Genomic DNA, 27,942 nt, shown 5'->3' with positions numbered 1-27,942 from the left:
ATGAAGTATATAATATGGTGGCAGATAAGACCACCACTGTCCAATTATTGTATCTCATTGTATAGTAAATTTATATCTTATCCTTTTAATTTTTAGTGATAATGATGTACTTGCAAATTATTAGATACTCCTGGAAGGGATATAGTACCATATGGTTTTATGAAAACTAGTTTATTTTTACAGTATTTGTGATGTTCATGGGATACATGGTTAATACTATCATGGTACAGATTTTAATGCCATTTTAACTCATCGGTGAGGAGTGGATAGAGATAGGAAGACCTTGAGTAATATCTTGAAAATAAATAAGCATTGCTACTAATTTCATTAGTAGTCCCCATGGCAAAGAGGTAACACACACTCCTGGCTTTTTGCGAGTGCTTTGCCTTGAGTTTGTATCTTGGCTGTGGAGGATTTGCTTGACACCAATCCTTAACTGCAGCCTCTGTTCACCCAGCAGTGAATGGGTACCTGGTTGTTAAACGATTTGGCGGGTTGTATTCTAGGGAAAATTAGGATTAAGGACTTGCCTGAAACGCTATGGATGCTTATATTTGTAATGATAGAAATTGATGTTGGCCTCTGAAAGTACAGTATACAGGTATGGGTATGTTTATGTTGGGAATAGGAAGTCTGTTGGAGGATTTTGGTGGAAGCTGAGTTAACGCAGCTGTTAGAAAATTTCTCATACCCTATACAGATGGTCAATAGATGGTATGAATTGAAAGAAGTTTTTAAAGCCACTTCCCTCTACAATTTTAGGAACAAATACAATACACAACTTGAACATCAAGAAATGGAAAAAAAATTGTCAAATAAAAGAGTGTAGGAGGCAGGACATAAAGAGCTAGACTTCACTCCTCCATAGTCACTGATTAGTAAGCTCTGCCTTCACCTTACAAACTCTGCTCCTGCTCATTACCTCTTGACTGCTATACTCGGGCTCCCTCTACTAATTACAGCACCCTGTACTTCACATCATAATGTTTATTTCCCGAGATATTTTGGCTCTTGGATTCCTTTCTTGGTCTTCCAGTTGGTATTGAAACTTATCTAGTCTGTATTACTGTAGTAAGAACTCTCTGCAAAGAATTGCAATGGGGTAGAGCTGTTAAAAATCAATAATCACATTTGAAACATGCACAACCCAGGCTGTCCTGGAAAAGGCAGATCTGAATACCACACACATGAATTAGACCCAAATTACTGTTCATAAGATAAGTTGTATTGTAAATGTATTGTAAAAGCCCAGGAGTACAAATTCAATTGCAACTAAAAAAAAAAAAAATTGGTTATTTTCACTTGTAATTTTGCATCATGGTCAGGATACTGTAGATAAACGTTTCTGGGAGGATTCCCCCTGTTATCTTCTTGAACTACCAGTATATACTGGTATAATTGTCAAATCCTCATTTCTACACCAGGTTTAATAAATTAATGAGCATCTGCTGAGATGCACTTGAGCTGTGTTAAGGGGGATGCACTGTTATGTAGGATGATGGATGTGATTGGTGTTTGTCAAATACAGTACAGTACTCCCATTTTGGGGTCAAAGTATGTTTCATGAAACACGCTCGGCACTCAGTGCTTGTCCTCAGTTTACCCCAGTAGGTGCTGGAGTTTTTCCTTGTGGGTGTTTGGTTAGAGGTGTGTGTACTGCATCTTCTGGTCCTGCTGTCATGGTATTCATTCACATGTCACATTAGGAAAATTTTGCAATGGAAAATAGATTTTTTTTGTCTTGTACAGCATATATCTGCCTGAGTGTTTTGAATTTTGAGCCCCTAATGTTTTTCAAGGAAGAGGTGGAGAGGCTAATTTTGCATAATCATGCTTGATATTCCTCACCACCTCGGCTGGTCTCTACTACGAAACCGAGAACCTGGGGTCGGTGCAACCAGATTCCCTGCCCCTTCCTTATTTCAGTACCCAACATGGTCTTGGGCTTTTGTGTTGTCACTTGTTGAGGTTTGAAGTTTTGTGCTCTTCTCCAGGGGTTGCCCCATCCATGTTTATCGCTATGTTGTCTGTAGTTTTAAGAGGAGGGGGTCACCATCTTCTGTTGATGCCGCCACTTCAGGCAGGGATATTGGACACCTCTAAGTGCCTTTTGATCCTTATTGGTCCCAGGTCTCTGGCCCTGCAGGTCTTTTGCTCCTTGCAGGGTTATTTTCTTGCCCTTGTGTCACAGTTTGAGCTTGCGACCTCTGCAGTTCCTCCTATGTGAGTTTTCTCAAGTATTGATTGGTGTGTCTTTTTGCCTCCTCCTCACAGGTTTCCCGAGTCTCATCTGATACCAGCTGCAGTGAGGGTGAACGTGTTTCGGTTCCTGTTTGGGGTTCGGGACCGAACTTCAGGTTTGGATCCATGTCTCCATCTTGGCTCCATCTTGTTCTGGGTCTCGGTTATTCCTGGCTGGCAGACGTTCCCTCTTTCTCCGAGGGTTTAGTGCAATTTCTGCCATGTGCATGCAGTGGACTGGCAGATAGTTAAATCAGGTTTGGTAAGTCTTAACGGTTATTCTGGCCCTGCTGTGTCATGTTGAGATGTGTTGGCTTCCTGTCAGTTTTCTGTGGCTCTGTGTCCAGTGGGTTTTGGATGTCCACAGTAGGCATTTTCAGTTGCCTTCTATTCTGCACCTTTGGGGCCATGTAGGTGCTTCTACTGGTCTTTTGTACATGAGCTTGACTCCCTCAATGTCTGCCCTTGAATCTTCTGACTTACGGCTTGTGACTATCTTCTTGAGGTTATCTTGAGATGATTTCGGGGCTTTCCCTGCGGCCCGGTCCTCGACCAGGCCTCCACCCCCAGGAAGCAGCCTGTGACAGCTGACTAACACCCAGGTACCTATTTTACTGCTAGGTAACATCTATGGTGATAGATGCTTTGTTTTCTGGTGGGCAGCGTTGTCTCCAATTTAAAAGTCCAAGTAGTCCTTTGTGCAATCTATTGCAGTTGCTCACAGCTACTGGGGCATCCTCTTGGCCTTTGTGTGGGTTTTTGTTGTGTGAAAGCCAGCATTAAATGTATTAAATTTTTTCTTTCATGCAGGGTTCCTTGGTATCTTCCTGTTTCTGCCCTGCCCTCCTTTCCTAGTTTAGTGATTGTGTTGGAATGGAGAGTGAATGACAGGGTTAACAACCCAGCTTCCCAGGCATCAGGCTGCCATCTGGTGTAGTGAGAGAATGGTATGAACCACTAGTTCAGCCCGGGTAACAATTGTTTACATAGACTGGATCTACATTACAAATGCAATTAATACAGTTGTTTTCAGTGTGCTGTACCGTTCTGGTGGTCTTTTCTCTTGGTTACTATGATGACTGTAGATCCACAGACTTCCCCATTCTCTCTATTGAGTGGACCAAATCCTAGCATTGGTCTCTGGTAGGCACTCGTGAATCGATAGAGCCTGGTGTGTCACTGAAGGTTTGACAGGTATACCAGTGCATAGCTCTAGGATATATGAGGGACCCACCAGAAAGAGACATTCCATTATATTCATTGCTGGATTATTTCTGCCAAATTTGTCACTATAATTTTAGGCATTAAAGGAATGGGTTCTATTCTATTTTAACTTATGATGGCACCATCGATACATGCATATTCTGTCCCATTGAATTTTAAGTACAATGTTTGTCATCTTACCAAAGTTTAGATTAATTTATGGTAAAAATGTAGGTCCTTTAAGTTCTAAATACACCTTAACTTCCAGTGCATTATATAAAATTCGCTCTAAAAACCAGCTATGAAGTGTTTTTGCAAATTGAGTGAATGGTCTCTTCAATTTGATTAACTAAAGGTACCAATTTTCCAGCATATTGTACAGTATTTACTGCATCTTTCAAAATTTTGAGAAACAAGAAGGCTGCGTGTCATTCCTGCATGATTGCATGGCTGGTCATCCACTGGTCTCATCTCATATTGATTAACGTTCAACAGCTTCTTACAATTAATTTGCTGCAGCTGATGCTTTGGTGTTGCAGAAGTCTGTAATGTCCCAGTGAGCACGATTCTTAACAGTTGAAATCCACCTTTCTTCTGGGTCTTAAGGGACCACATTGAAGGAAGTTATGTATTTTTTATCGTGAGTAAAATCTTGTTGCCACAGAGAACAGGATATTCTACACTGAGGTGAGGGACACCACGTTTACTGCTAGGTCTTCATGTATTATATCTCTCCATAATGGTTTACTCTTTAAAGAATTGTTAAATTTATATTCTTAAACCTGTACCACAGGTTCTCAGTATTTTTGCTTAATGTTTCCCACCAGAACAGTGTTTCTCATTTTGCAGCATTTTCAGACGATATGAATTTCTTGCTGTGCTATAAAAAGTTTATAATTATCCTGTTACAGAATCTTAAGTGTGGGATTATTCAACCAGTAAACCAGAAGCATCATCTATGTGCTTTTCTTTTCAATATGGAAGTTTCTGTCAAAATAACAATTCCAGGAGACCAGTTTAAAGATAAGTTAATGTACTAAAGGAAGTGTAGTAGCCCATTTAAATGTAAAATATTACATATGCAATTTTTTCCACATTAACTTAATTAATACTGTACTGTATTTTGTATATTAAAAATCCTTAAGTACCACAAAACTGCAGTCATGAAAATTGTTTTGATGTTTTCTATCTTAGGTCAGTGGTGCAGTGTATTAGTATAACAGTCTAGAAAGTTAGTAATGGTAATGTCTTCTCACAGACATAACAACATAGGATAAAAACCCACACTAGTGTATTTGTGAAAACTATGTAAGGAAGTTACACCGTCTTTTGCACTCTCCTGAGTGCTTTGTCAAGGTCTGAGTGTGTAATTAGGATGAGACTTACATCTCAATGTCTAATGAGGCTGCTATCCTAGGTTCAATCCTCTCATCCTTTTTGACTGCCTGACCATGTTACCTCTATTCCCAAGTGCTGGTGTACCTGCAGTAATGCCTTCTAAGGAAATATGGTCACGAGTTCTTTCTCTAATCCTGATATTCTGGGAACTGGAGTTGTTATTAATAGAGGTGTTCATCTGGATGCCATCCTTCGTAACCCTCTCCATACCCGAAGGAATGCGGCTTATGGGACTTTTCATTCATTCATTTACTGAGATCTAATTTTAATTCACTCAATCATTTTCCTAGTGAAGTTATCCTCCAAAGTAAAGCTTTTGTTGCCAGCAAAAGTATTCAGAGAATCTATTAGATCCCCTTCCACTACCCTTCTAGTTCTAATATTATTATTTTTATAGATAATCTATAAATTATAATCTAGAATCTTTGATATTAGGCAGAGTTTTGGAAACATAAAGGTGCCCTGGACGTGCCTGTTTTAATGGGTTTATTCTTTGTCCAACATTCCGGAAGGCTACCATGCCTCTGGTTTACCAGGTGTTTGCATCTGATTCTTGGCCCATTTCACTGCATCTTCAGGATGCTTATTGACATGTTCCCCATCCACCTACCATTCAAGAATTGGCTGAGGATCAAAGTTTGACACCCCTGAACTTTGCAAAAACAGTCTTCATCAGACCAATGCATGTTCTTTTCTAGTTCTGGCATCGCTGGCATCTCAGGTTCTGACTTGGCTGGGACTGGATCTTAAATACCAAGATGGCTTCCCTTGAGTACCTTTTGGACAGTGTGATATTCACCTGTGTGATTGAAGCACTCTACTTCTTTCTCCTGTGTGTGACCTTTTGTAACACCTTGGACCATTTTGCCTGAAGTGAATTCTGCATCCTAGTCAGGTTTTTGGGATTACTTCTGTGGCATCCTCTTTCATCATTTGAGCGAATCACAGGTGTGTAGTACTTAGCTGGGGCTTCATCTCTAGCTTTCACCACACTGGTCATGGGTGGTGAATTTGCATTGGACACACACCAGATTGCAAGTGTGTTTAGTGGGCTGGATGGCATTTCAGAGTGTCTTGTCTCCTGCAAGGCTCTGTTCTCTGTCTTCATTTGGATTGTGTCTCGGTGGTTATGGGGATCCAATTTGCTCCCTTTCCCTGTGAGCTGAACTTTTATGACTGGCCTCATTTCTGGATTCATGGGATTTAGTCCACAGTATGGTTCATATTTGAGGAGGGGGGGGGGGCATGGAGGGGAGAAGTTGAATGATTTGTCTCCTTGCTGTACAATTACTACAGGGCGTACGGTGCATGAGGCCAGCTTCCTCTTGCCATGCAAGACATTCGTACATCCAACCGTAGACCCATTTGCCTCCATGTATAGGCAAACCACATCTTTGTGGCATTTCCAGAACACACAGCATTCACAGTGGACATCTGCAGCCAAAACCAAAATCTGCATGAAAATTACCTTGATAGACGACACTAAAATTGAACGAACAAATGTCAGTGAAGTCTTCCACTGGGCAATTGAAAATAACATGATTTTTAATAGTGATAAATTCCAAATACAATACTTGTACTGTATATGAAAATTCAAGAACTTAAACAAAAATACAGGATACAAGATGTAGTCAGATCTTCTCGTATTAGGAAAATGACATGTATAGGATCTGTGAATAATGATGTCAGATAACCTAACTTTAGAGAGGATATCAAAGCAATCCCGGAAAGAGATAAGAACTCCTTAACAATTTTAAATCTGTATTCCCTAGGGATAATTATTTACACTTGGAAAATACTAGGAGGACTGGTTCCAAATCTGCACACAGAAATAACCCCCCATGAGACCAGAAGGCAAGGCAGGATATGCAAAATATTCCCATTGAAAAGAAGAGAGGCAATAGGCATGCTGAGAGAAAACTCGATCAATGTCAAAAAGCCCTAGACTTTTCACCACTCTCCCTGTACACATACAGGGCATAACTGGCCGACCTCTCGCAGTGTTCATAAGAGAATTTAATAAACACCGTCTGAGGATACCAGAACAGACTGTAACTCATATATCAGGCTGCGAGCAGCCACATCGAACTGATTGACCAGACTAATAATCAAGAGGCCTTGTTCAGAGACAAGATTTTGTCTTGGGGACGTTGATCCTTGGAATCATTGGCAGGTATACGACAGGTGGATTATAAGAACCATCAGATCAAGGGATTCCACTACACTGCTATTCCGTTTCAAATCGCTAGTGCTTTCTCACCTTGAATACAGCTTGGTACTCACTTCACCCTTTCAATACTGAATGGATTTCTAAAATAGTGTAAGAGGAGTTCACAGAACATATACAGCGTGCATAGACACAGCACAGCACCTAATTTATTATGACCATCTCAAAGCACTGAAAATTTATTCTCGAGAAAGAAGAGAGAGGAATTACATGGTACTGTACATACTGTATTATACATGGAAGATATTGGGATGCCAGAACCTCAAATATACTCAACAAAATAACAACTTACTTGATCAAATGATATGGTAGGAAACTTGAGAACAGACCCAGTGTAGAGTAGAGGTGCCAGAGGCACAATTAGAAAATACTGTCTGAACATCAAAGGACCATGGCTCTTCATCCTCCCACCAAATACTGTATTAACAATATTTCTGGAACACAAGTGGAGCTTTTCAAGAGACAATTGGACAAGAACCTGCAGGAAGTCCTGGATCAATCAAGTTATAATGGAAATGTGGGCCTGTGGGCTTTCCAAGCAACAGCCTTTCAGATCAAGTTATGAGAGGACAATTGGGGAGTTGAAGAACTTCCGTAACCAACTACTGTACAGTATGGGGTAAACCCTTTCTCTGACTATCTTGGGTATATTTCCATCATAGACCAGCTCACACTCCTTTGGAGCCTTCCTGATCTTTGAATTATGTATGGAAGTTCTTGTCTTATGCCTCGCTTTTGAATTTACTCCATGGTTGAGGACTTGTTTATAAGGTAGCTTATTTTTCTGGATTTTGCTTTTGGTTGTAGGGTTGGGAAACTTTATTCTCTGTGTTGGCAGAGATATTCTTTTGACCATGGGATTGTTTTTTTCCTGCCGTTTTCTTCTTTCTTAGCGTAGCATGAGAATTATGCCTTCTGGAGGGGGGCCTTTTAGTCATTTATGATTGGTTTGTCCAACCAGGGGGAGTGTATCATGTGCTCTGTCTTGTGGTCACATTGTAGCCTTATTTGCATAATACTTGTGCTCTTTGGTTGAGACCTTGTTTGTCAACCCAGTTTCTGGAGTTCCTAGTTCCAAGGCCCACTTCTACCATGCTATTCACAAGGTGGGTCAGTTTAGCCAGACATTTGTGTATCCTCACTTTCATGATATGCTAAAGTTTTCTGTTTTGGTGACTTTCTTTGCCAGCATATGTCGAAGGCCTTGAGCTTCTAATCATTCAACAGATTTTTGGTCTTCTTATTTGTTGGATATCCTTGGCTTCACATATATTTTATACTTCGATGTTTGGCCCATAGTTAACATTCTTCTGCCTCGATCCCTCCTTCCTGATGTTCTTCTATGAATAAGCCCAGTTTTCCCTTTCTATTTTACTAATCTTTCTTTCCTTTCCAGAAAATCTGTCGTCTCTATCAATAGGTTGTTATGAGTAAGCTTGTGGGGAGCTAATGAAGGGTGGACTACCAGTAGCTCACTTTCCCAACCCCGTCCCTTTCTTTCCTGTAGGTTGGGAATTTGGCATAGGTGGCTCCAGAGGTAGATTGTAGGCTCAATGGCACCCCCAGTGACCTGGGCTACTGTCTGGTGGAGGTTGGGTGTATTAAGATTAGCATAGTTACTGTCTGACGATGATTGTTTGCATTGTTTACCTTCAAGTAGTTACTCATTTTGTGGTGCTTTTGTTTTCTGGAGCATTTATTATAGTTTTTGTGGTTAATCTTCGATTCCCTGCTTCCCTTGCCTCGTTGAATGAGCCAGATTATGGTACTGGCTTCCATTAGGTGATGGTTGAGTCTCAAAGATTTTGTATGTTTTGCTGAGGCTTGGTGTTGGTGGATCCCAACTTAAGCTCAGGGAGCTACTGGGTGCCCATCAGAAAAGGGCACTTCATTACATTCAACACTTGAGTTTTTCCAAGTTCTATCATTATAATGTTTTTATGAATTATATTTTTAGGCTATTTGTAATTTACACAGCAAGACCTCATACAGTATATGTAGGGAATTGCTCTATATGAAATTTAATATTTGCTTATTGGCTTTAATAATAAAAGGTTTTATATTCAGTATATATTAAGCTGTTACAGGACTTTACATTAGAATATAAACAATTGCAATACAAAATTTCAGTATTGTACTGTATTCAAGATGCACTATATATGTGTTTGTCCTATTAGACTACTGTATTGTGTATGTCATTAACATTTTGAAATTATGGTCTTTGATAATATCCTAAAAATTTACATTATATGTTCTTCTGTCTTCAGAGCGGGACCCTGTGAGCATTGAGCGTAGCAATCTTGTAAATATCTGCAAACTAGTGGTCAAAGAACTCATAGAATCATCACTCAAGTTTGGACGCCAGCTTGACTCAGATTCCGTGCCGCTTCAACATTTTTTCATTGTTTTGGAACATGTTTTACGCCATGGGCTTAAACCTAAGAGGGTGAGTCTTCATAATGTATTTAAGGAAGGAGTCATGGACAAAATACAGTATGTAAAAAAACTTTTGAATAAGACAAAAATAGGAAAAACATTTTTTTTTTTGTCTTTTGAATTATTGTTCTTTATTTATCTTATTTCAGGGTATCCTGGGACCAAAGAAGGAATTATGGGATCTGTTTCAAATGGTTGAAAAGTGGAGTTACGAGGCACAGGACATCACTGCCAGTGTGCGGGATCTTCCCACAGTCAAGTAGGTTATGACATTTATTTAGGTAGACTTTCCATTCTTAGTTGTGCTTGTTGGAGTACAGTCGGCCCTCAGTCTTTCACAGAGGATGTGTTCCTAGAAAAACTCATGTAGATTGAGTTTGCACATATAAAAGTTAGTTATATGAAGATAAATGGATAGTCACCAGGTCGCTGGAGGTACCCAGAGGAGGGTCCATAGCTGCCCTTTAACACTTTGATGCTTAGTTCATGGCCTTGAGGGTTTGTCACTCGGTATGGATGTGTTTTCTTATGTGGGGGGGGGGGCACTGTGCAAGATAAACATATTATTTGTGGCACTAGTTCTCCACATCAGTCAATTGCTTAATTTATGAACTGTACTTGTGGCCAATCTCGAGCCCATTGTTGATGTGACGATGTGCATTCAGTATTATAACTAGCTCATCAAGACTAACTTGCTTAGCTTAGCAAGACTCTAACTTTTGGGGTTAAGTTCCTGAGCTCATTATGTGCCTCTGTAAACCCTTCCACTTCTGCCCACAGGAGATGTAAAAATCACTGATTTAATATGCAAGATGTACCTGCCTAAAGCACACTGTTTTATGTGAATCTTAGAATTTTATGTAATTCTTATCATGTGGGTATTTTGAAATAGTTAACCTCTGTTCTATTTTTCTTTCTTTGTCAGTCTATCCAAAGATGTATTAAAACAAAAAGAGCTTAAAATAAATTACAGGTCTCCCATTTTATCCAAAATGTACACACGCACACACACGCAATAATTGTGTACTATATAATACTGTAAAATAATATTTACTTGCAGAACTCATATCGGAAGAGCACGTGCTTGGCTTCGCTTAGCACTAATGCAGAAGAAGCTTGCCGACTATTTTCGACTGTTAATCGAAAGAAGGGATGACTTGCTGACAGAATTCTATGAAAATGGTGCCCTGATGCTTGCAGATGAGGCTATCGTCATTATGGGGCTTCTTGTAGGACTAAATGTCATTGATTGCAACTTGTGTGTTAAGGTTTGTAAAGTACTTGGCTGTAAGCTAGTCCTGCATTGTGTTTCTAATAAATTATAATGAATAATTAACACATTTAAATTCTGCATGTTGAGGAAATATGAATACAGCAGAACTTAAATTGTTGGATGGGAAATAGTTTGGAAATGATAAGAATTCTAACAACTCAGACTAGGGTGAAAATTGTTCAGAAATTACTTACTAATGGCAATCTAGTCATTTTGATGCATTTTAATTTTAACCACTGCACTGCGCAAAGCGCCTTTAGGTGCTCAGAGAGTTGTGCTTTTTGTTTTTTAATTTGGCTATATTTTAATGTTTTTTAATGTTTTCATTACTATTTGTGTTTTGAAATGGAAATAGTTGACTTTGGAAACATTTTGACATTAAATTTACCCGAACATTTGTAAAAATAACAAAAATATGTCCTTGACAATTGCACCAAGACGTTTTTGCCGAAAATAGGTGAGCAGTGCAAGGGTTAAAGTTATTTTGAGGTAATCATTCTGTCACACCCATTGTTATATGTTTATAAGAACTGCCAAACAATTCTGCTCAGAAAAGTACTCTCTCTAAAGGTTCAATGCCTTATATTTGCATGATCATTACTTCCTTTGTTTCCAGGAAGAAGACTTGGACAGCCAGATGGGTGTAATTGACTTTTCACTATACTTAAGGAATGCAGGAGGTGACACAAGTCCAGATGATTCCCCAGAGCAGTCAGACATGACCACAGTGCTTGACCAGAAGAATTATATAGAAGAACTTAATCGCCATCTGAAGTATGTTATTTTAATATTTTTAATTTTTCGTATTATGTTATTGACTTGTTGCCCTTAATTTCAAATTGCTAAGGCCATAAATAAAATTATGTAAAATACCAGTACTGTAGGTTTCTTTCTGGGAAGGTCTCCTCAGTATCTTCCTAAACTACACACTGATATACAGTGGCACCTCGATTAACGAGTTTAATCCGTTCCGGCACCGAGCTTGTCATGTGGAAAATTCATCTTGCGAAACGGCAACAAAACTGTCGTAAAAGATGTCCGAGAACCAGCGGAAACGCTCGTTAATCGAGGAAAAGCTCGTTAGTAGAGACAAATGTTCTGCTAGTGGCTCGCTCGTTACTCGAAATGTTCGTAGATAGAGGCGCTCGTTAATCGAGGTGCCACTGTACTCGTCAGATCTTCAGTATTTGCTGACCTCTACCTTAAGACCATCATTACCAGAATCTCGTCTACTCAGTAGAGTAATGGGGGAGGTCTAGGTATCTAGGGTCACCACAGTAACCATAAGGAAAGGTCACCAGAATGGTACATTTGCACCAAAACTGGCAACTGCATGGATCACATTTACAACATTAATTCTAACTATGTAAGCATTCATTACCCAGTTCAAAGGACTGATTTGTAGCACACACTACCAGATGATAGACCTGGATACCAGAAGCTCCAGTCTGCACACCCAATCATTCACTCGCCTGGTGTCTTTCTGTCCAGTGCCACACAGTTCTGCTGGGTCCAAAATCTTTTCTAGATAAGTGTTCGCCTACCTTTGGATAGTTAGTGTCAGATGTGGAAGCAATTCCTTTGTTTCTTTTGTTTCATGTGCATATCTAGTGCCTCACTTTGTGTGTGTGCTTGGATTTACTGTTCACTATGACTGAGGCCATGGTTCCTCTTCCCTAATTGTTGTTAGCATTGCCCCTTACTTCAACCAGGGCTCTCTTCCCAGAGGAGGTTCAGATGCCCTCTTCTGTTGAGGTTCCTCTTCTCTCAAGTTCCTTACCCTGGGAAGTGCATGGACTTTTTGGCTCTGTGAGCCTCAAGGGTAGAGGTAGTCACGTATGTGCTCTGCTTGCAGCCTCGCCAAGCATTGATGGGGGATGGGATGATGTGTAGTGTAATGGACAGTTCTGGTGTTGTCTGTGTCAGCTTATCCCTTTCTTAGCCACGTGCTCCCAGGGTGGGGGCCAGTGTGTGTTTCCTGACATGCACTTAGTGCCCAGCCTCCCTGCTTGGTCTGGATTGATACCCTGGAAACAAACCGTAACTGTCTCTATTTTCCGCTTGTTAAAACTTGTAATAAAGTTATATCTCTTGGCTTAACGTGTTTATGACGTATTAGAACGTTGTTACAACTTGCTATATTGGTTGTTATAACTGGTTAGGAGGTGTTAAAACTTGTATGAACGTTGTAGCAACGTCGTAGTTTCGGTGTGTTTGGCGGGTAGGTACTGGTGTTTTTTCCTGTTGTTACATTATTGGAGGCATGGCCCCTCCTTTACTGTGTGTTACATCATCATAAATGCCTTTATGTAGTGCATTGTGCATGATGATGCTTCCTATGATAAATCTGGTTAGTTTCTTAGTTTTGGATAGACATCTGATCCCAAAGCTCCCCTCACCTCAGAGAGAGAGCCACATTCTGATCTGGTTTCTAGTACATATTGTGAATCTAAGAAGTTTACTTCAGCCCTTAGGCTTAAAGGTACAAGTGTGTAAATATTGCATAGCTACTGAAAGTCTACCAGAAAAGGATATTTCATAACATGTATTTCATTTATACAGTATATTATGTGCTTAAATATCCAAAACATGTACAGTATTACATCATTTGCTAGAAGAAAAATTCAAATTTGATGAGCAGTAGTAAAAAAAAAAAAAAGATATGATTCAGATTTTGGAAGGTACAGTGTGTGTATGTATATAATAATCTTTCTTTGGGCATACCAGCTCAATGTTATTTGTTTGCATCAGAACATGGCCTTGCAGTTGCAAAAAAAAGGTGAGACTATATTGTTTTAATGGGGAATATAATATTTGTTCATAAGTTATCTATGCTATTAAGACTAAGAAATAAATACTGTTTCTGTTTTATTCTGATTTGCAATAGGATAAAGTTATTGGCGTATGGAAGACTCTATTGCATCTTGAATTATTTGTCATAGTGAGCACGTTGAGCATATGTAGTATCTGACACTACCCACATCCTGCTCAGACCTGATTATAGAGTTTTCTGTATTGCGTTTATAAAGATCATTTGTATTGATAACTTGCAACACTTTCAGTGCCACGGTGACCAACTTACAGGCAAAAATGGAGGCATTAACCACCACAAATGCACTCATGAAAGAAGACCTGGCCATTGCAAAAAATTCCATCATACATTTGCAGGATGATAATGACCGTCTACGTAAAGAAAAGGGTCTTCCAACCCAACAGCAACAAGAACAGATAGATAAGGAGGTCAGTAAAATTACTGTACAATAACCAAATAGCTCATAAGGCAAAGGGAAATTTGATGTGTTGCTATGTTGTGTATAATTTTTTTATTTCATTATTGCTGGTGATTATTAGTTATAAAATGGCATATTATTAGAAGGAATTTATGGGAAATATAAGATAAAGGATTAAGATTTTCACAGGTGAAGACATGGAGGGAAAGCGAAGACAGCAAATAAGAATAGCAAAACATAAAATGATTCATTAAAAAGAAACAAAATTACGATTTGGGAAATATTAACCAAAATATTTATAGAAAATACAATATTTGTATTAAGAAATAAGAAAGGAAAGAATGGTAGAAGAGAGGAAGGGAATACAAAACCAGCATTAAATGTAATGAAATGTTTCTTTTTGATAGAGCTCTGGTGGTTCCCTGAAGCTATCTTGTTGAGATGGCTCCCCACTATTGGGTCACACTAGTGAAATCCTGTTTGGCCTACCAGGAACCAAAGCCAATATCTAGCTCCCTCGCAGAGCTTCTAAAAGCAGAGGACTATCCTCATCACCCTCAATGACAAAGCATCCGGAAAGTTATTGAAGCTTTACAGACAACTGCATAGTTTATAGAAAACAAAACATTGAAACATCAAAACAACTCTGCAAACTGTTCAGGCAAAACAAATTAATCACTTGAAACTAGTACTGATAGTTATGACCAGGTGGTCCAGAACCCTGACTCACAACATCCTCCAGTAGTCAGTCCAGAGCTAATAGACAATGAACCTGAAAACTGATGAACCTGGTAGGGAGGGTGGGAATCAGGGAGCCACCAGGGCTCTATCAGAAAGAGGTGTTTCATCAACCCGTCCTCTTAAAAAGAACGTCACTTTTGGCTGGTATGCGCGATATGGCTAAATTTGGACGTAATTTGAAATGAAATCGACTCACAAAAGTGACGTCGTGTTCCGTTTTCTATTTGAGTCGTCCGCCTTACGCGCAGAGGTTATAAGAGGACACTTTAAATTCACGTTTTTCATAACGTTTTGAAACTTTATGAGAATTTCCTGCCCACCTAACCTATCAGAGGACCCTTAACTTACTGTTGTTGAAAAAAGAAATCCCAAATTTATTTTAATTTTTTTTTCATTTTCAAATTACGTCCAAATTCGGCCATACGGGCAAACGGCCAAAAGCGACGTTCTTTTTAAGAGGACAGGTTGGTTTCATTACACTGAATGCTGGTTTTTGGATAGAAGCTTCTTGGAGGCCTCCTGAAGCTAACTAACCACAGAGAAAAGAAAAAAAAGGGACTTACCAGGGATGACGAGTGATGGCAGAAACTTTTCCAAAGAAGGTACAAGAAGCTGGGAACATAGTCCAACACCATACAAGCTGACAGGGACCAACAACTTGGACCAAACAATGGGCTGCCAGGAACCTGTCTGAAGCCCAAAATTCAGCCCCATGACATGGAGACAATCACAGACAATTCCATGTACATACAAACAACCAGAAGAAAATACACCTCAGAAGAGGAACGAAGGAAAACAGGGCAGAACCAGTAGCACACAGGTAGTGACAAAGTGCTGCCACCATGCGCAACAAATAATGCACCCCTGGATGCACCAACCAAGCATCAATCATCAAAGGACCCTCTCTGAAACCAGTAGACTCAATGTACATCAGAAAAGAAGAAGGCAGCAGACAAACAAAGTGCCCACCAAGGATTAAGGAACAAAACCCAATCTCTGGAGGAAAGCATGAATGTACTCAATCTTGCAGCTGGAGGCAAGAGCCAACAAAAACACTCTTCCAAAAAGACATCCCTGTCCAAAGGGACAACTGGGAAGAAGCAAAGATCAAGGCTTTCCCCAAAAGACCAAGATAGTTCAGAAGTAGCATGAAGGATGTCAAAGAATGCCCAAGATAACTTGCAGAAAGGCACCGAAACCATAATGATGCTGAATGCAAGCAACAACAGCTGTGCCAACACCGAATGACAATAGGTGATAGTATCAGGCAGATGGCTATTAAAGACATGTATGATATGTGAACAAATTTCCTGGAACAAACACCAGAGAGAGAGAAGGTGAACAGACAAAAGAGGCAAAACAACCACCAGATACTGCCATACTGCCACCACGAAGAGACACGTGAACCCCAGTAACCCAGCCACCTGCTTGCTGTACAAATGGCAAAAGACCTGCATTAGAAACTCCAGATATGTAGAGCAGAGGAGAAGGTCAAACCAGCAAGGTATGTCACCAGGCTGACCAGCTGAAAGAGGCAGAGCTGCGAGAAAATGCCCAGTTTCAGACACCAGGTCAGAAGAGCCGGAAACAAGAGTCCAAGCCAGTATGTGTTGTCTAGTAGGGAGTCGAGTATGACTCGCTGCTCAACGACATCCGGAGCAACAACTAAACCAGGTGGGGGAAAAGACAAATGAACCCCACCACAACCAGTCCAGCCGAAAGACGTTCATTGCACGTCTCGGGATCAGAGAACGGTGCCACCCAAGAGGGACAGAAGCCAATTCCACACCAGGTGGGGGAAAAACTCGCCTTTCGACAAACTAACACACTTCGTAGCAATCTAGTTCACACTGCTCCTCCTGCTTCTAATGCTGCTGGTGTCTACTCTATTTCCTGTTCATCTTGTCCTCTCCAATACTTTGGCGAAACTGGCCGTACACTGAATGACAGACTTAAAGAACACAAGAGAAGTGTTAAGTCTGCTGACACTAACAATGCTCTCTTCTGCCATGTGAGGGATTCTAATCATCCCATTGATTGGTCTTCCTCCAAAATAATCTTTCCTGCCTCTACTCTACACAGACGCCGTCTTGTAGAATCGGCTCTTATTAACAATGTACCCAACATGAACTTGAGTCCTGGCTTTGTTGCTGTGGACTCTTCCCTTTCACAGTATATACTCAAATGCTCTAATCTTTCTAACAAACGTGACTTAACATAAGCTTTCCCCCTTCCATTTCTTTCTTTCTCTTTCCCTTTCTTTCTCTCTTCTCCCTTTTTCTGTTCATTGTCTTCTACGCTCCCTTGCCTTCCTCTTCTTATTCCTATTACTATCTCCTTCGGTGGTTATAATAGGAGCTGCCTCGTATGGGCCAATAGGCCTGCTGCAGTTCTCATTACTACTATCCCCTACACCTGGCTTTCCTCCTCAGCTCTCTCTTGCCTATTTAATGCCTGTCCCTACCTGTCCTCATCACAATCGACTTGAGAATGGTCCAGGACGGACCGAAACGTTGTCGTCCCTTCAATTTCTAGTGTGTGGTCTGGTCAACATACTTCAGCCACGTTATTGTGACTCATCGCCTGCAATTCCACACCAGCATGAAGAGGTCTACCTTGGGGCAACCAAATCATCTCACAAAGCCACTGGAGGAGGCATTGACAGTGGACTTCTTCACAGAATAAACAGAAGTGAGGGAATTCATCTACAAGATGGGTTCTTGGAATCATAGCCCACAACTGAAAGTTGCAAAGTAACCAAACCCTAGGGACAGTAAAACAAACCTTAGACTTCAAAGAAAAGACGATAGTTATTCATCTGTATAAATCCTTGGTGCCCCTCCATTTGGAATATTGTATACAAACATGGAGACCACATCTTTGGAAAAACATGTGCGTTAGAGAAATTTGAATATCAGTTGACAAAAATCATTCCAAAACTAAATTGATTCTTATTCCAAGAACAGTTGAATGCTACAGGGCCAACAACTCTGCAAACCCGACATGACCGGGTTGATCTTGTCAAAAGATTCAAAATACTGAATAATTTGGAGGATATTGATCCAGACCACCTATTCAAACAAGTCACAATGTAGGACAGAAAACAGAGATACTTTTTCACCCATAGGGTTATAAACTCATGGAACTGCCTACTTGCCAAAGTCATAAATGCCAAATCACTGCATTTGGACAACTAAATGGACAAACACATGGACAACCAGTTGTCCATGTGTCAGAAAGGTTGATTATGGGTCTGCATCAGAAAATGCAGAATAGAACCAGTGAAGAGCAGGGGTGCCATAGGCACAATCAGAGAACACTGTATAAACATCAAAGGTCCACAGTTGTTCAACATCCTCCCAACAAATATAAGAAATATTGCCGGAACAACCGTGGACATCTTCAAGAGAAAACTAGTTTTCTTCAAGGAGTGCCGGAACAGCCGGGCTGTGGTAGATATGTGGGGTTGCAGGCCAATCCAAGCAACAGCCTGTTGGACCAAGCTCTCACAAGTCAAGCCTAGGGCCAGGTTTGGGAGTAAAACAACTCGCAAAACCCCATCAAGCAGGTCAAGCAGGTCATCTCTGTTTCCTCCATAACTACTGCTAGGACCAGGGTTTGTTTCTCAGAGGTGCTGTATGTGTAATTGTTGGATCGTAAGTCCATTTGAAAAATTCTTTGCTGTATCAGAGATAAGGTCACACTAGCATGGCTGGAAATTTGCTGTGTTCACTGTGCAGTGGAGCATTGCATAAGGAAGCAAACAAGGGGCTCAATTCAGGAAGCATAAATAGTTAAAATATTTATTCAGTGTCCTAACTCACTAGCAATAAATATATGTGTAAAATTAATAACTCTAGTTACAAATATACTTATCTCATTATACCCAAACAAATACAGTATTTTTAACAGGCCAAAAAAGCAAGTCGCATTAGTGTGATTGGCTGCGAGGAGGAAATGCAAGATCTGAAGCGGCAGCTGGAAGAAGAGAGTGCTCATCGGAAACAAGTAGAAAAAGAGCTTGAGCTTCAAATTCAGATGAAAGCTGAAAGTGAGATGGCTGCTAAATTGCTAGAGAAAGACATTCACGAGAAGCAAGATACAATTATCTCCTTACGACAGCAATTGGATGATATCAAAGTTATCAATCTGGAGATGTACCGGAAATTACAGGTGAGCATTACAGTATATATCAATAATGTTTTAATTTAATTGTTTAATGATGGATGTAAGTGTGATTCAGTTAAGGTATATACTATAGGTGGTGTAACACCACCATTGTAATGTGTCGGAAATTGGAGAAAGAAAGAAAGGAAGAAAACTCATAGAGTGAGGGAGATAGAGAGGTGGAAGGGGAGGAGTGAGGAGGAATGGTCAGGAGAAAGGGAAAGTTTAGAATGAGAGAAAATGGGAGGGGAAGAAAAGTGCTGAAGGAAAGTGGTAGAAAGTGCTGCCACCATCCATTCCAGAGTTATTTATAAGACAAGGAATGGAACTTATCTGTACCACTATTTTCTGATGTTATCACGTAACAACGGTAAGCATGTAAATCATATAGTCAAGAATCTTTACATCATAATCTTTAGCAAGTATAATTCAGAGTGCTCTTACTAGCTTTCACTATCCAAGATCTAGGGATCAGAATTAAAGACAATTTAAAAAGTAAGTTAATCAATTAGATGTTATCATTATATACGTATTCACTCTTATGGGTATCATAATTCAACCATTTCACTTTTATGTTCAAATGTCAACACTAATGCAGAATTTAAGTCACCACACAAGAAATTGAGAGCAACTACGGCTGACTGTCCCTGAAAATTACACAACACTTAAATCGGAGAATGCCAAATATTCGTCAACCTTACACTCACTCACTTGCCAAAGTCTCTGATTATAAGATGGTTATCATGGAAGGGTGATACAGCTGACAAACAGTCCCCCCACCTGGCCTGGAACAGGCGTAGTTTGGGCTGCTGGAACCTCTCTGGTGTAGCGAGGCTTCTCTCTCCCTGTATATCAATCTCTTCTCTATCTCAAATGTACAGTTCCACGGGTTTTTAAGGGGGGAAATCAGAAGCTAAACTCTGCCTACCAGGAGATAGCCAGAGGCTATCTTCCTACCTCACCTAGACAGAGGCTTGTTTGATGGAAACACAGCCACCCGTCTGCAATTATCAGCATAGCAGAGAGCGAGGTCACCTGATGCGACCTGACCTCTACTCAACCTGTGAACAATTAACACTTGAAAGGTTGGCGGCACTCAGGGCCAACAGCCTGATGCCGCCAATATCCTGTGTGACTGACTCGCTGTATGTGAAATATTAAATGCAACCATTTATGTTACAGGTTGGGGGGAGGAGGAGGAGGAGGGGATGTCTGTGGGATGTGTATTTGGGGTAATGGGTTTTGTGTGGGGTTAGGTGAATGAAGGTATATGTGTGTGTATGTTGTACCTAATAGCCAAAGCTGCACTACTTGGCCTAGTAAGCTACATTTGTTTTTCTAACAGCATAAATATATATTTTGAAAATATAGCTCGCCATTAATAATATTAACATATTTTATCGATATCGTGAATTTCTAACTGGCCAGGCATAGTTTCACCAATGATAGGGAGCAAAATATTGAGGAATAATTGGCCTATTTAGGTTAGGCCAAGTTAGGTTTTTAGGTTAGTTTTAGCTCAAATTAAAAAAGGCCATATCATATTTAAGAAAGAGATCTAGGGATAATTCTGAGTAGTAAACTGTCACCAGTGGATTACACACAAGGTGTGAGAGGAACTTATGCTATACTGTACTAGCAAATTTAAAAAAAGCAGGCGATGAGTCACAATAACGTGGCTAAAGTATGTTGACCATTCTCAAGTGGATTGAGAATCGACTTGAGAATGGTCCAGGACGGACCGAAACGTCGTCGTCCCTTCACCTTCTAGTGTGTGGTCTGGTCAACAAATTTCAAAAACATGTTTAAATATATGGACGGAGAAATATTAAGTACTATCTACACTTGCTAATCCAGATCATATGGGGCTCACCCTTCTACAAGCTAACCAGATATCTGGATTAGCAGAATTTCTTAACAGGAAGGTCTAAAAGTTAACAGATTCGTAATTTTTTGTACAGCAACAAACATAATTCGTATTCCCACACACAATACAAATAAATCTACATGATTAGGGGAAGGCTCTTAATCTACAATACAGTACTTACAGTACTTTTGTGACAGTAACAGAAATTTTAGCTTACCTTGTTGGAGTTCATCTGCTTGATTGATGTAGGGCTTCAATAATGTTCATTTATTAACCTAACCAAACAAAACACTCAAAATTAATGTACATGAGTTTTGCAAGGTCCGTTTTGACTGCCAGCTGCTGAGACTGTACCGTTCGAAAGGCCCTTGGCTTTTTGGTTAGCATAGGTTTTCCTATTTCATTCAGTAACTCTGCCGAAACTCTCAGTAACCCTGATTTCTGTCCAAGCTTGGTGAAGTTTGATAGACAAAACTCGGACTCAGTTTTGTCCAGATTACCCAAAAGTCTGGGTTACTAGGGTTCAGATTAGTGAGCTCTTACAGTACTGTAAACTGTTCACAACATTCATAAGGCTGAAATTAGAATGTGCATCAGTTGTGTGGTGTGCATATCTGAAGAAGCACATCAATAAACTAGTAAGGCTGCTAAGACACTACTAAATGACTTCTGGAATTAAAAAAAAATAGCTATGAGGAGAGGTTAGAGGCATTAAATATGCCAAAGCTGGAAGATAGAAGGAAAAGAAGTGATATGATCACCACATACATAATAGGTGACAAGAATCGACGTAGTTGACAAGGAGGAATTTATGAAACAAAACTTCAAGAGCAAGAGGCCATAGATTTAAGCAAAGGAAAGAAAGGGACCAAAAACATACAAAAGTTTGCTTTTGCAAACAGGGTTGTGGATAGCTGGAAAAATTTAACAAGGTGGTGGATGCCCAAGCCATCAGTAGATTCACGGTGCCATATGACAAAGATTGTAAATAAGACTGGACACCACAAGCACAGCTCTTACCCTGTAACTACACTTAGAATGTCATTTTTTTCAGTAATAGACTTGTTGGGAATGAAATAACCTTCAGGAGAAAGTTAAGAGTGCCAAAACTACCGCTAGTTTTAAAACTTTGTACAGTTCAGTATTATAAATTCATAAAGTAAAAGGGACACCACGAGTATGGCTCTCTTCCAGTACCTGCAATCGGGTAATTACATACTGTATCTACATACATGAAGCTTATACACACATACTTTTCGTATATATACCGTACCCTATTTTGATCGTCACTCGGTGGCTGACAAAATATTCTTAAAAATTGACGGTAAGGGCTAAATCTGCATGCCGTATTGGAGAGCTTGCTTATGCAAAATTGGTCCCTAATTTTTGGTCAGACATTGCTTATTCTGTTTTCTTAAAAATTTAAACTAAAAATTAATTAAAAAGTAAAAACACTAATTCTGCTATATTTGTTATAATAGCTTGCATTAATCACCAAGAATTAGGGGTCAGGTCTATTTCCTCTGTTGTTCTCTACTAACACTCACCTTCTCTGTCCTCTAGGAGTGCGAACAGGAAATTTTCGAGAAGGGCTTAATGGTGGAACGTCTGCAAGAGAAAACCTCAAAAATCAGTAGCATGCTCATTAATCTTAAAAATTATTCTGAACCTAATTACACTTCTAATAGTAAACATACATCTTCAAGTCATTCTGGCCAAAAGTGAGAAATTGTTAAAATTTTAGCAAATGGATTTTGACACTTCTTAGGATGTTTAGCATTTTGACTTACATGATAGTGATTGATACAGGTAGACTTAGTTTACACAGTTAGGCTACAAGGAAACTGTGACCAGGAACAAGCAGTACTTATTTCGTTAAAATTTGTTCGTTTGACCTTGCCGCATGTCTGTGAAAATTGTCTCGTGTTTAAAAAGAAATATATGGAGAATGACGTGATTATTAGTCCAGTATTAGAATTTCTTGTGATTTGCATATCAACAACTTTAGTATGTGTTGTCTTACTAATAAGATTATCTCTTTATTTTCTTACATACTTTCTTGTACTTCCTCTGTACTCTTTGCTATTATTTTTTACTACTGACCTTTCTGTAACTTGTATGTAATTTGTGTCAGACATCCATGCTGCTTTTTCTGAATTTTAACACTTCTGGTTGAAGTCAGATGTTGGTGCTGTATGAATATGCCACATTAGGTTATGATTGGAATTTTTAAATGATTCAATTATGTTAAACTGTTAGTGTGATGGCTCTTGCGCTCAATAACCATTTGGTTCATGGAAATTTTAAATTGGAAAAGGCTGTATGCATTACAACTTATTTTATTTGTATTCTTGCACTCTTTAGTTTTTTGTGTGTGTGGGTCTCATAGGTGGAGAAATCTGCAAGGAATATGTACACAAGAAAAACTGGGTGGAAAACTTTGGTATCCTCTCCTATGTGTTTTTCAGGAATGTGAGAGCTCATTAAAACAGAAAACTGAACTCATCGGTCGTCTGGAGGCTAAGGCGGCAGAAATGGCAGAGACCATACGCAATTTGGAGTCAAAGTATGTATTCCAGGGCCCCCAGTCTTCTAATGAACCCTCACAAGCAGGACAGATATCTCGATCCAAGTCCTACTTTGAGCCATCTACTAACAGTGTGGACAAGGAACGGGCAGATGGGGAGGTAGAGCAAGGGGTGGGCAAATCAACCAGCATGTTTGAGCTTGAAAGTAATGCAGCCAGTAAATTGTGATAGGAACATCTTTGAATTATATAGCTTGATGGCTTACTCTTGAATGAGTTATATATAATGGAATTGCTTATTTATGTACAGCTGTGTGCATTAATTTGCCCTCATTCACTTACTTTGCATGGACTCCAGCACTTGCCCTCCAACATAGTATCTATCAACTGCCACAATAACCATAGACTTGAACACATTCAGAATTACAAATATATATGCTGAATTTAACTAATTTACTGCTAAATTAAAAGTCAGAATGTCTTATTTGTATAGTCATGGGTGTCTGTCATATACATAATATAAAGCTCTAATGTAGCATTTTTATGTAATCCTAATAGACTGATTTGTCTTTGATCGGAAAAGTAGGAATGCTTAAATAGATAAACAAAAATTGGCAAACCTTCAGCTAAATGTTGTACATTATCAGCTGAGGCAGCCATGATCACATAATTATTGTGCTGATAAACTGAACACATTTCTGCTGAAGCTGTGCCCTCACTCTACCAGTGTTTGTTGTGATAACAGTGTAGTATTATCTCAAGACATGGAATGTACCACACCTACCAAATATTGCCAAATAAAGAAAACTATACCCAGGTGGAGTTTTATTATCACTCCAAAATTTAATATTTCCTCACATATTTGGTTGCCTCTCTTTCCTTATTTGGTTTGTCAAATTTTGTTCATCTAAACTCTTATATACAATTTCTGAAGGTATTTTTAAATAATTATTTTTGTTCTTTATTATTTAAATACAGTACGTCCAAATATAATTTTATTTTAAATTATCAAATGATATACTGTACTATATTTCCTTTTAGACACTAAACACACACATATTTAGATACACAAAATAGGTGATAACGTTTCAGTCCATCCTAAAGTTTGTGCTTGATAATAGCTCAGGATGAACCGAAGCATTGTTACCCTTTTTATACAGTATTTCCATTTCAAATGTTCCAGACACATTTCTGTGAGTTATTCTATTTCCTCTTTTTTTTTTTGTTTACTTATATTCAGAGTTATCTATCTTTTAGTTTATACATGGAGATTTCAACCATCAGGTATGAGGAATGCGTGATTCAGAAAGATGCTGCCAAGGAAACAGCTCAGAAGCTCAGCGATAAGGTTAGTTTTCTAAATAAAAACTGGAGGAATTTCAGGAGTACAGGGTTGTTTCTTTGAAGGCTACAATATTCAGTGGTGTAAGTCTTACATATTCAGTGGACTGTCAGCAGAGCAGAGTAATTCTTTACTCTTTATTCAGCAGAGTAACTTTTTCTATTTAATTAAAGGATATTGTACCAGAGTATCACCATATATACTGTATTAAATTTGATCTTAATTTGGGTTTATTCCATTCTTTAGACCTGCATAAAACAAAAAAAGTACTGTAGCTGTAGCTATTAAAAATATAACATTACAAATTTTACATTGTCCAGTTTCATGACTTGTCTGTGCACACAACATTCATACACATGTTCACTCAGACTCGATGATGCCATCGAGTTCATGAAGGTTCCATCCTTAGATGTTAAGGATGGAACCTGCCTCACCATTTGTGAACATGTATACAGTATAGCCTTATTCCTGTGTCTTCTGCTTCAACTGGAGCTCCTCTTAATGCTGTATTACAGATAAAAGTTGTAGCTGGGTCCTCATTTAGTTTAAACAGATGGAACTAATTTCCCTCTGTTTAGACAGTCATATAGAGGTGGGGGTTAGCTCCCCATGCCCTTCGTAAAGGGGAGTCGGCCCCCATTTTTCCCTTCCTAAAGTCGGTGGAGACAAAATGTTTAGGCCCATAGTTTTATTATTTGTTCATTAATTATTTAGGGGCTCCCAATACTTAAATGGTGCAACACTCCATAATGTTACAATCTGGAAGCAATCAAGCCTTGGGAAACACACCAGAGCTTTAGGACTCATGAACACCTACTGGGAGCCAGGACCAGAATCTTGCTGTGTTCCTCAAGACTTGGTTGCTTCCAAGCTGTAGTCTCGGGAAGATACAGCGGTGTCCACCACAACGAGATGTTTCTATTCATTCAATGATGAATTTTTATATTAATATAAAATAGAATTGTTTAAACTAGATTTAAATAGATATGACTATTGTATACTAGAATTTCATCAGCGTCAAACCTATGTATTTTATTTTATAATTATATAATTCATTGTAATTGAACTGAACACCTAGTAGTACACAGCTGATTAAGTGATTATCATATGGTCAAGTCAAAATCTACATATGCGCAATACATTGCTGACTTACTGGCAAACTTTGCTTGTCTATTGACTCCAAGACCAAAATTGGTACCATGCCATCCATTTAGGCAATCTCCAGCTTCTCAGGGACTTTACAAAAAGATTTTTTTTTATATACAGTTTTAGCATAACTGAAGCTATAGTAATTTTCCATGTGTATGCAATGTCATTGGGTTTGGATCCAACCTGAAAATATTTTGTTAGATTCTCACCACTTTTATTTCTAAATTGGGTGGTTAAGTGAAAAATATTGCACAATACCCTGTACTGCCCAACTACCCAAGATGGTAATTTTTGACAGTGGGAATAAGATGGGAAAGTGGATTTTAAATTATTTTTCTATGACCAGGAAAAGTTTGTGATATGGAACTCACTTATTTAATTCCTGTTTTATTTGTTTTTATGCAATTTTATTGATCCACAGATAAATTCATCTACACCAGTGTAGTTTGGCCAGCAGTGCACAAGGTTGATTACTGTTTATCTTTAAGCATATGATTGTCCCAGACACATTTGTTGATGAGTTGCCAGTCTAGCTCCTCACTGGTCATAAAATAGGATTGCATAAGCTACTGCTTCTTTGTACTATTATCATGTCTATTTCAATAATACAAATGAATCCTAACCATATTTTTCAGATATCAAAGGAAGAAATCATTTCATCTACATTAGAAACAAATCTTAAAATAGAAAGGGAATGGCGACAATCCTTGCAAGAAGCTCTGATAAAAGACCGCGAATTGAAAGCCGAACTTCAACAGGAAGTTGCACAACTTGCCAAGCAGCAAGAGGTACCAGTTTAATGTCAGTATTTTGTTAGAATAAACATTCCTTTAAACATTTTATTCACTTATAATATAACAAAATTAGCCGTTGGAATACTTTCCAAGAGAATGTGTGCTGGTGTAGCCTTAAGAATTGCACCAGACCTCTGAAACTCACACTGGCCTATCGTCAATCCAGACCAGAATCTGATAGTCTACAAGGCCAAGGGAGTTTGAAGATACAAAATTTACCCAAAACTAATGAAAACAATTCAGAAAGGTTATACAAAACAAAACAAAACAAGCATCTGCTTGAAAAAGATTCTAGAGGCAAATAATGCAAACAATCATTGCTGTGTGCAAAAAACCCTAACCTTGATGCACCAACACAACTAGATGGTAGCTCAGGTCATCCAAGGCCCTGGCCAAAAACTACTCATCTGTAGCAGTCAGGGTTGCACCACTGTGCTGGGACCTTTGTGCTGCTGTTCCTTTCAGCTAAGTTCAACCAAGTCCCTAGGTCCAAGGCCAGACTCTTCCAGGAAGGTGGTTCAGTTCAGCCAATTGACTGTCTATACTTGCTCTATGATGTATCTGTTTGAATTTACATACATTTACTTGATTACCACCAACTGTAGTGGCCTCAATGGAGCCTGGAAGGCCAGTAGCTTGTCAAAAATGCCCCTATTGATCCTGAAGATTTTTTCCAGCTGAATTTTAAACTGAAGTAATATCTTGGTATTTATGGCTTTGTTGAGTAGGCAATTCCATGGGTTTATTATTGTGTGTGGGAAAAAGCTTCTCCTGTTTTCTGTCACAACATTTTGGCTTGTTGACGTCGATGCTCTTGCCCTGTGTATGCAGTATGTTTAACCTTTTAAACAGGTTGTCTGGATTAATATCTTGCAATTTGCTTCTTTGATGGTCTTGTTTGCCAGTACTATTGTATTTCCACAGCTAATATACATGCTCAAAGCTTTTGGTGGTCAGACAGTGTTGGCTTCCTGCTATTTGTTAAGTATTCTCCAGCACTTGTGTGGCACATTGGTGTTTACGCGCTGTTGATGCTCTTAGACCTTAGGCCCCTACTTCCCTGCTGTCATCTCTCACAAGTAAGTCCTAATGTCTTTTCTTTTGATGCTAATCTTATGTGCTCTTTCAAAAAGAGCCATCCTTCTTGGCCATGGCACGTTTGGGGTATGCTGCAGGTAGCTATTTAGGGGGTTCTCCAGAAATCAAAACTTTAGCTGTAAATAATTGCCTTTTACTGGTGGGCTCCCCATTCCTGCCCTGCGTGCCTCCTCATTTCTCATAGAATGTTCACTTTTGGTGGCTTGTCGGTGAGATGAACTGTTGGCTGTGACCCTGGTGTGACTTTAG

At 39.3% G+C, this 27,942-nt stretch overlaps 1 protein-coding gene across 10 annotated transcripts in view; it reads left to right on the top strand.

The window, feature by feature from the left end:
• Window positions 1-27,942, top strand: part of LOC123773684 (RUN and FYVE domain-containing protein 2) — a 47,609-nt gene that overhangs the window by 14,453 nt on the left and 5,214 nt on the right. For 7 of the 10 annotated variants that reach the window (XM_045767519.2, XM_045767520.2, XM_045767524.2 and 4 more), the window contains 9 exons: window positions 9,337-9,515; window positions 9,655-9,764; window positions 10,566-10,773; window positions 11,395-11,552; window positions 13,841-14,018; window positions 18,662-18,922; window positions 23,252-23,349; window positions 24,595-24,658; window positions 26,437-26,589. In XM_045767519.2, the coding sequence (XP_045623475.1) occupies window positions 9,337-9,515; window positions 9,655-9,764; window positions 10,566-10,773; window positions 11,395-11,552; window positions 13,841-14,018; window positions 18,662-18,922; window positions 23,252-23,349; window positions 24,595-24,658; window positions 26,437-26,589 (1,409 nt within the window). Of the gene's footprint in view, window positions 1-9,336; window positions 9,516-9,654; window positions 9,765-10,565; window positions 10,774-11,394; window positions 11,553-13,840; window positions 14,019-18,661; window positions 18,923-23,251; window positions 23,350-24,594; window positions 24,659-26,436; window positions 26,603-27,942 lie in introns of all 10 variants that reach the window. The other 3 variants (XM_069312464.1, XM_069312463.1, XM_045767526.2) reach the window with 1 other exon arrangement.

Source organism: Procambarus clarkii, chromosome 72, assembly GCF_040958095.1.
Source record: "Procambarus clarkii isolate CNS0578487 chromosome 72, FALCON_Pclarkii_2.0, whole genome shotgun sequence".
In the NCBI taxonomy this organism is placed as follows: Eukaryota; Metazoa; Arthropoda; class Malacostraca; order Decapoda; family Cambaridae; genus Procambarus; species Procambarus clarkii.
The sequence above is the reverse complement of the archived record's forward strand: the minus strand, read 5'-3'. Positions and strand labels throughout refer to the sequence as shown.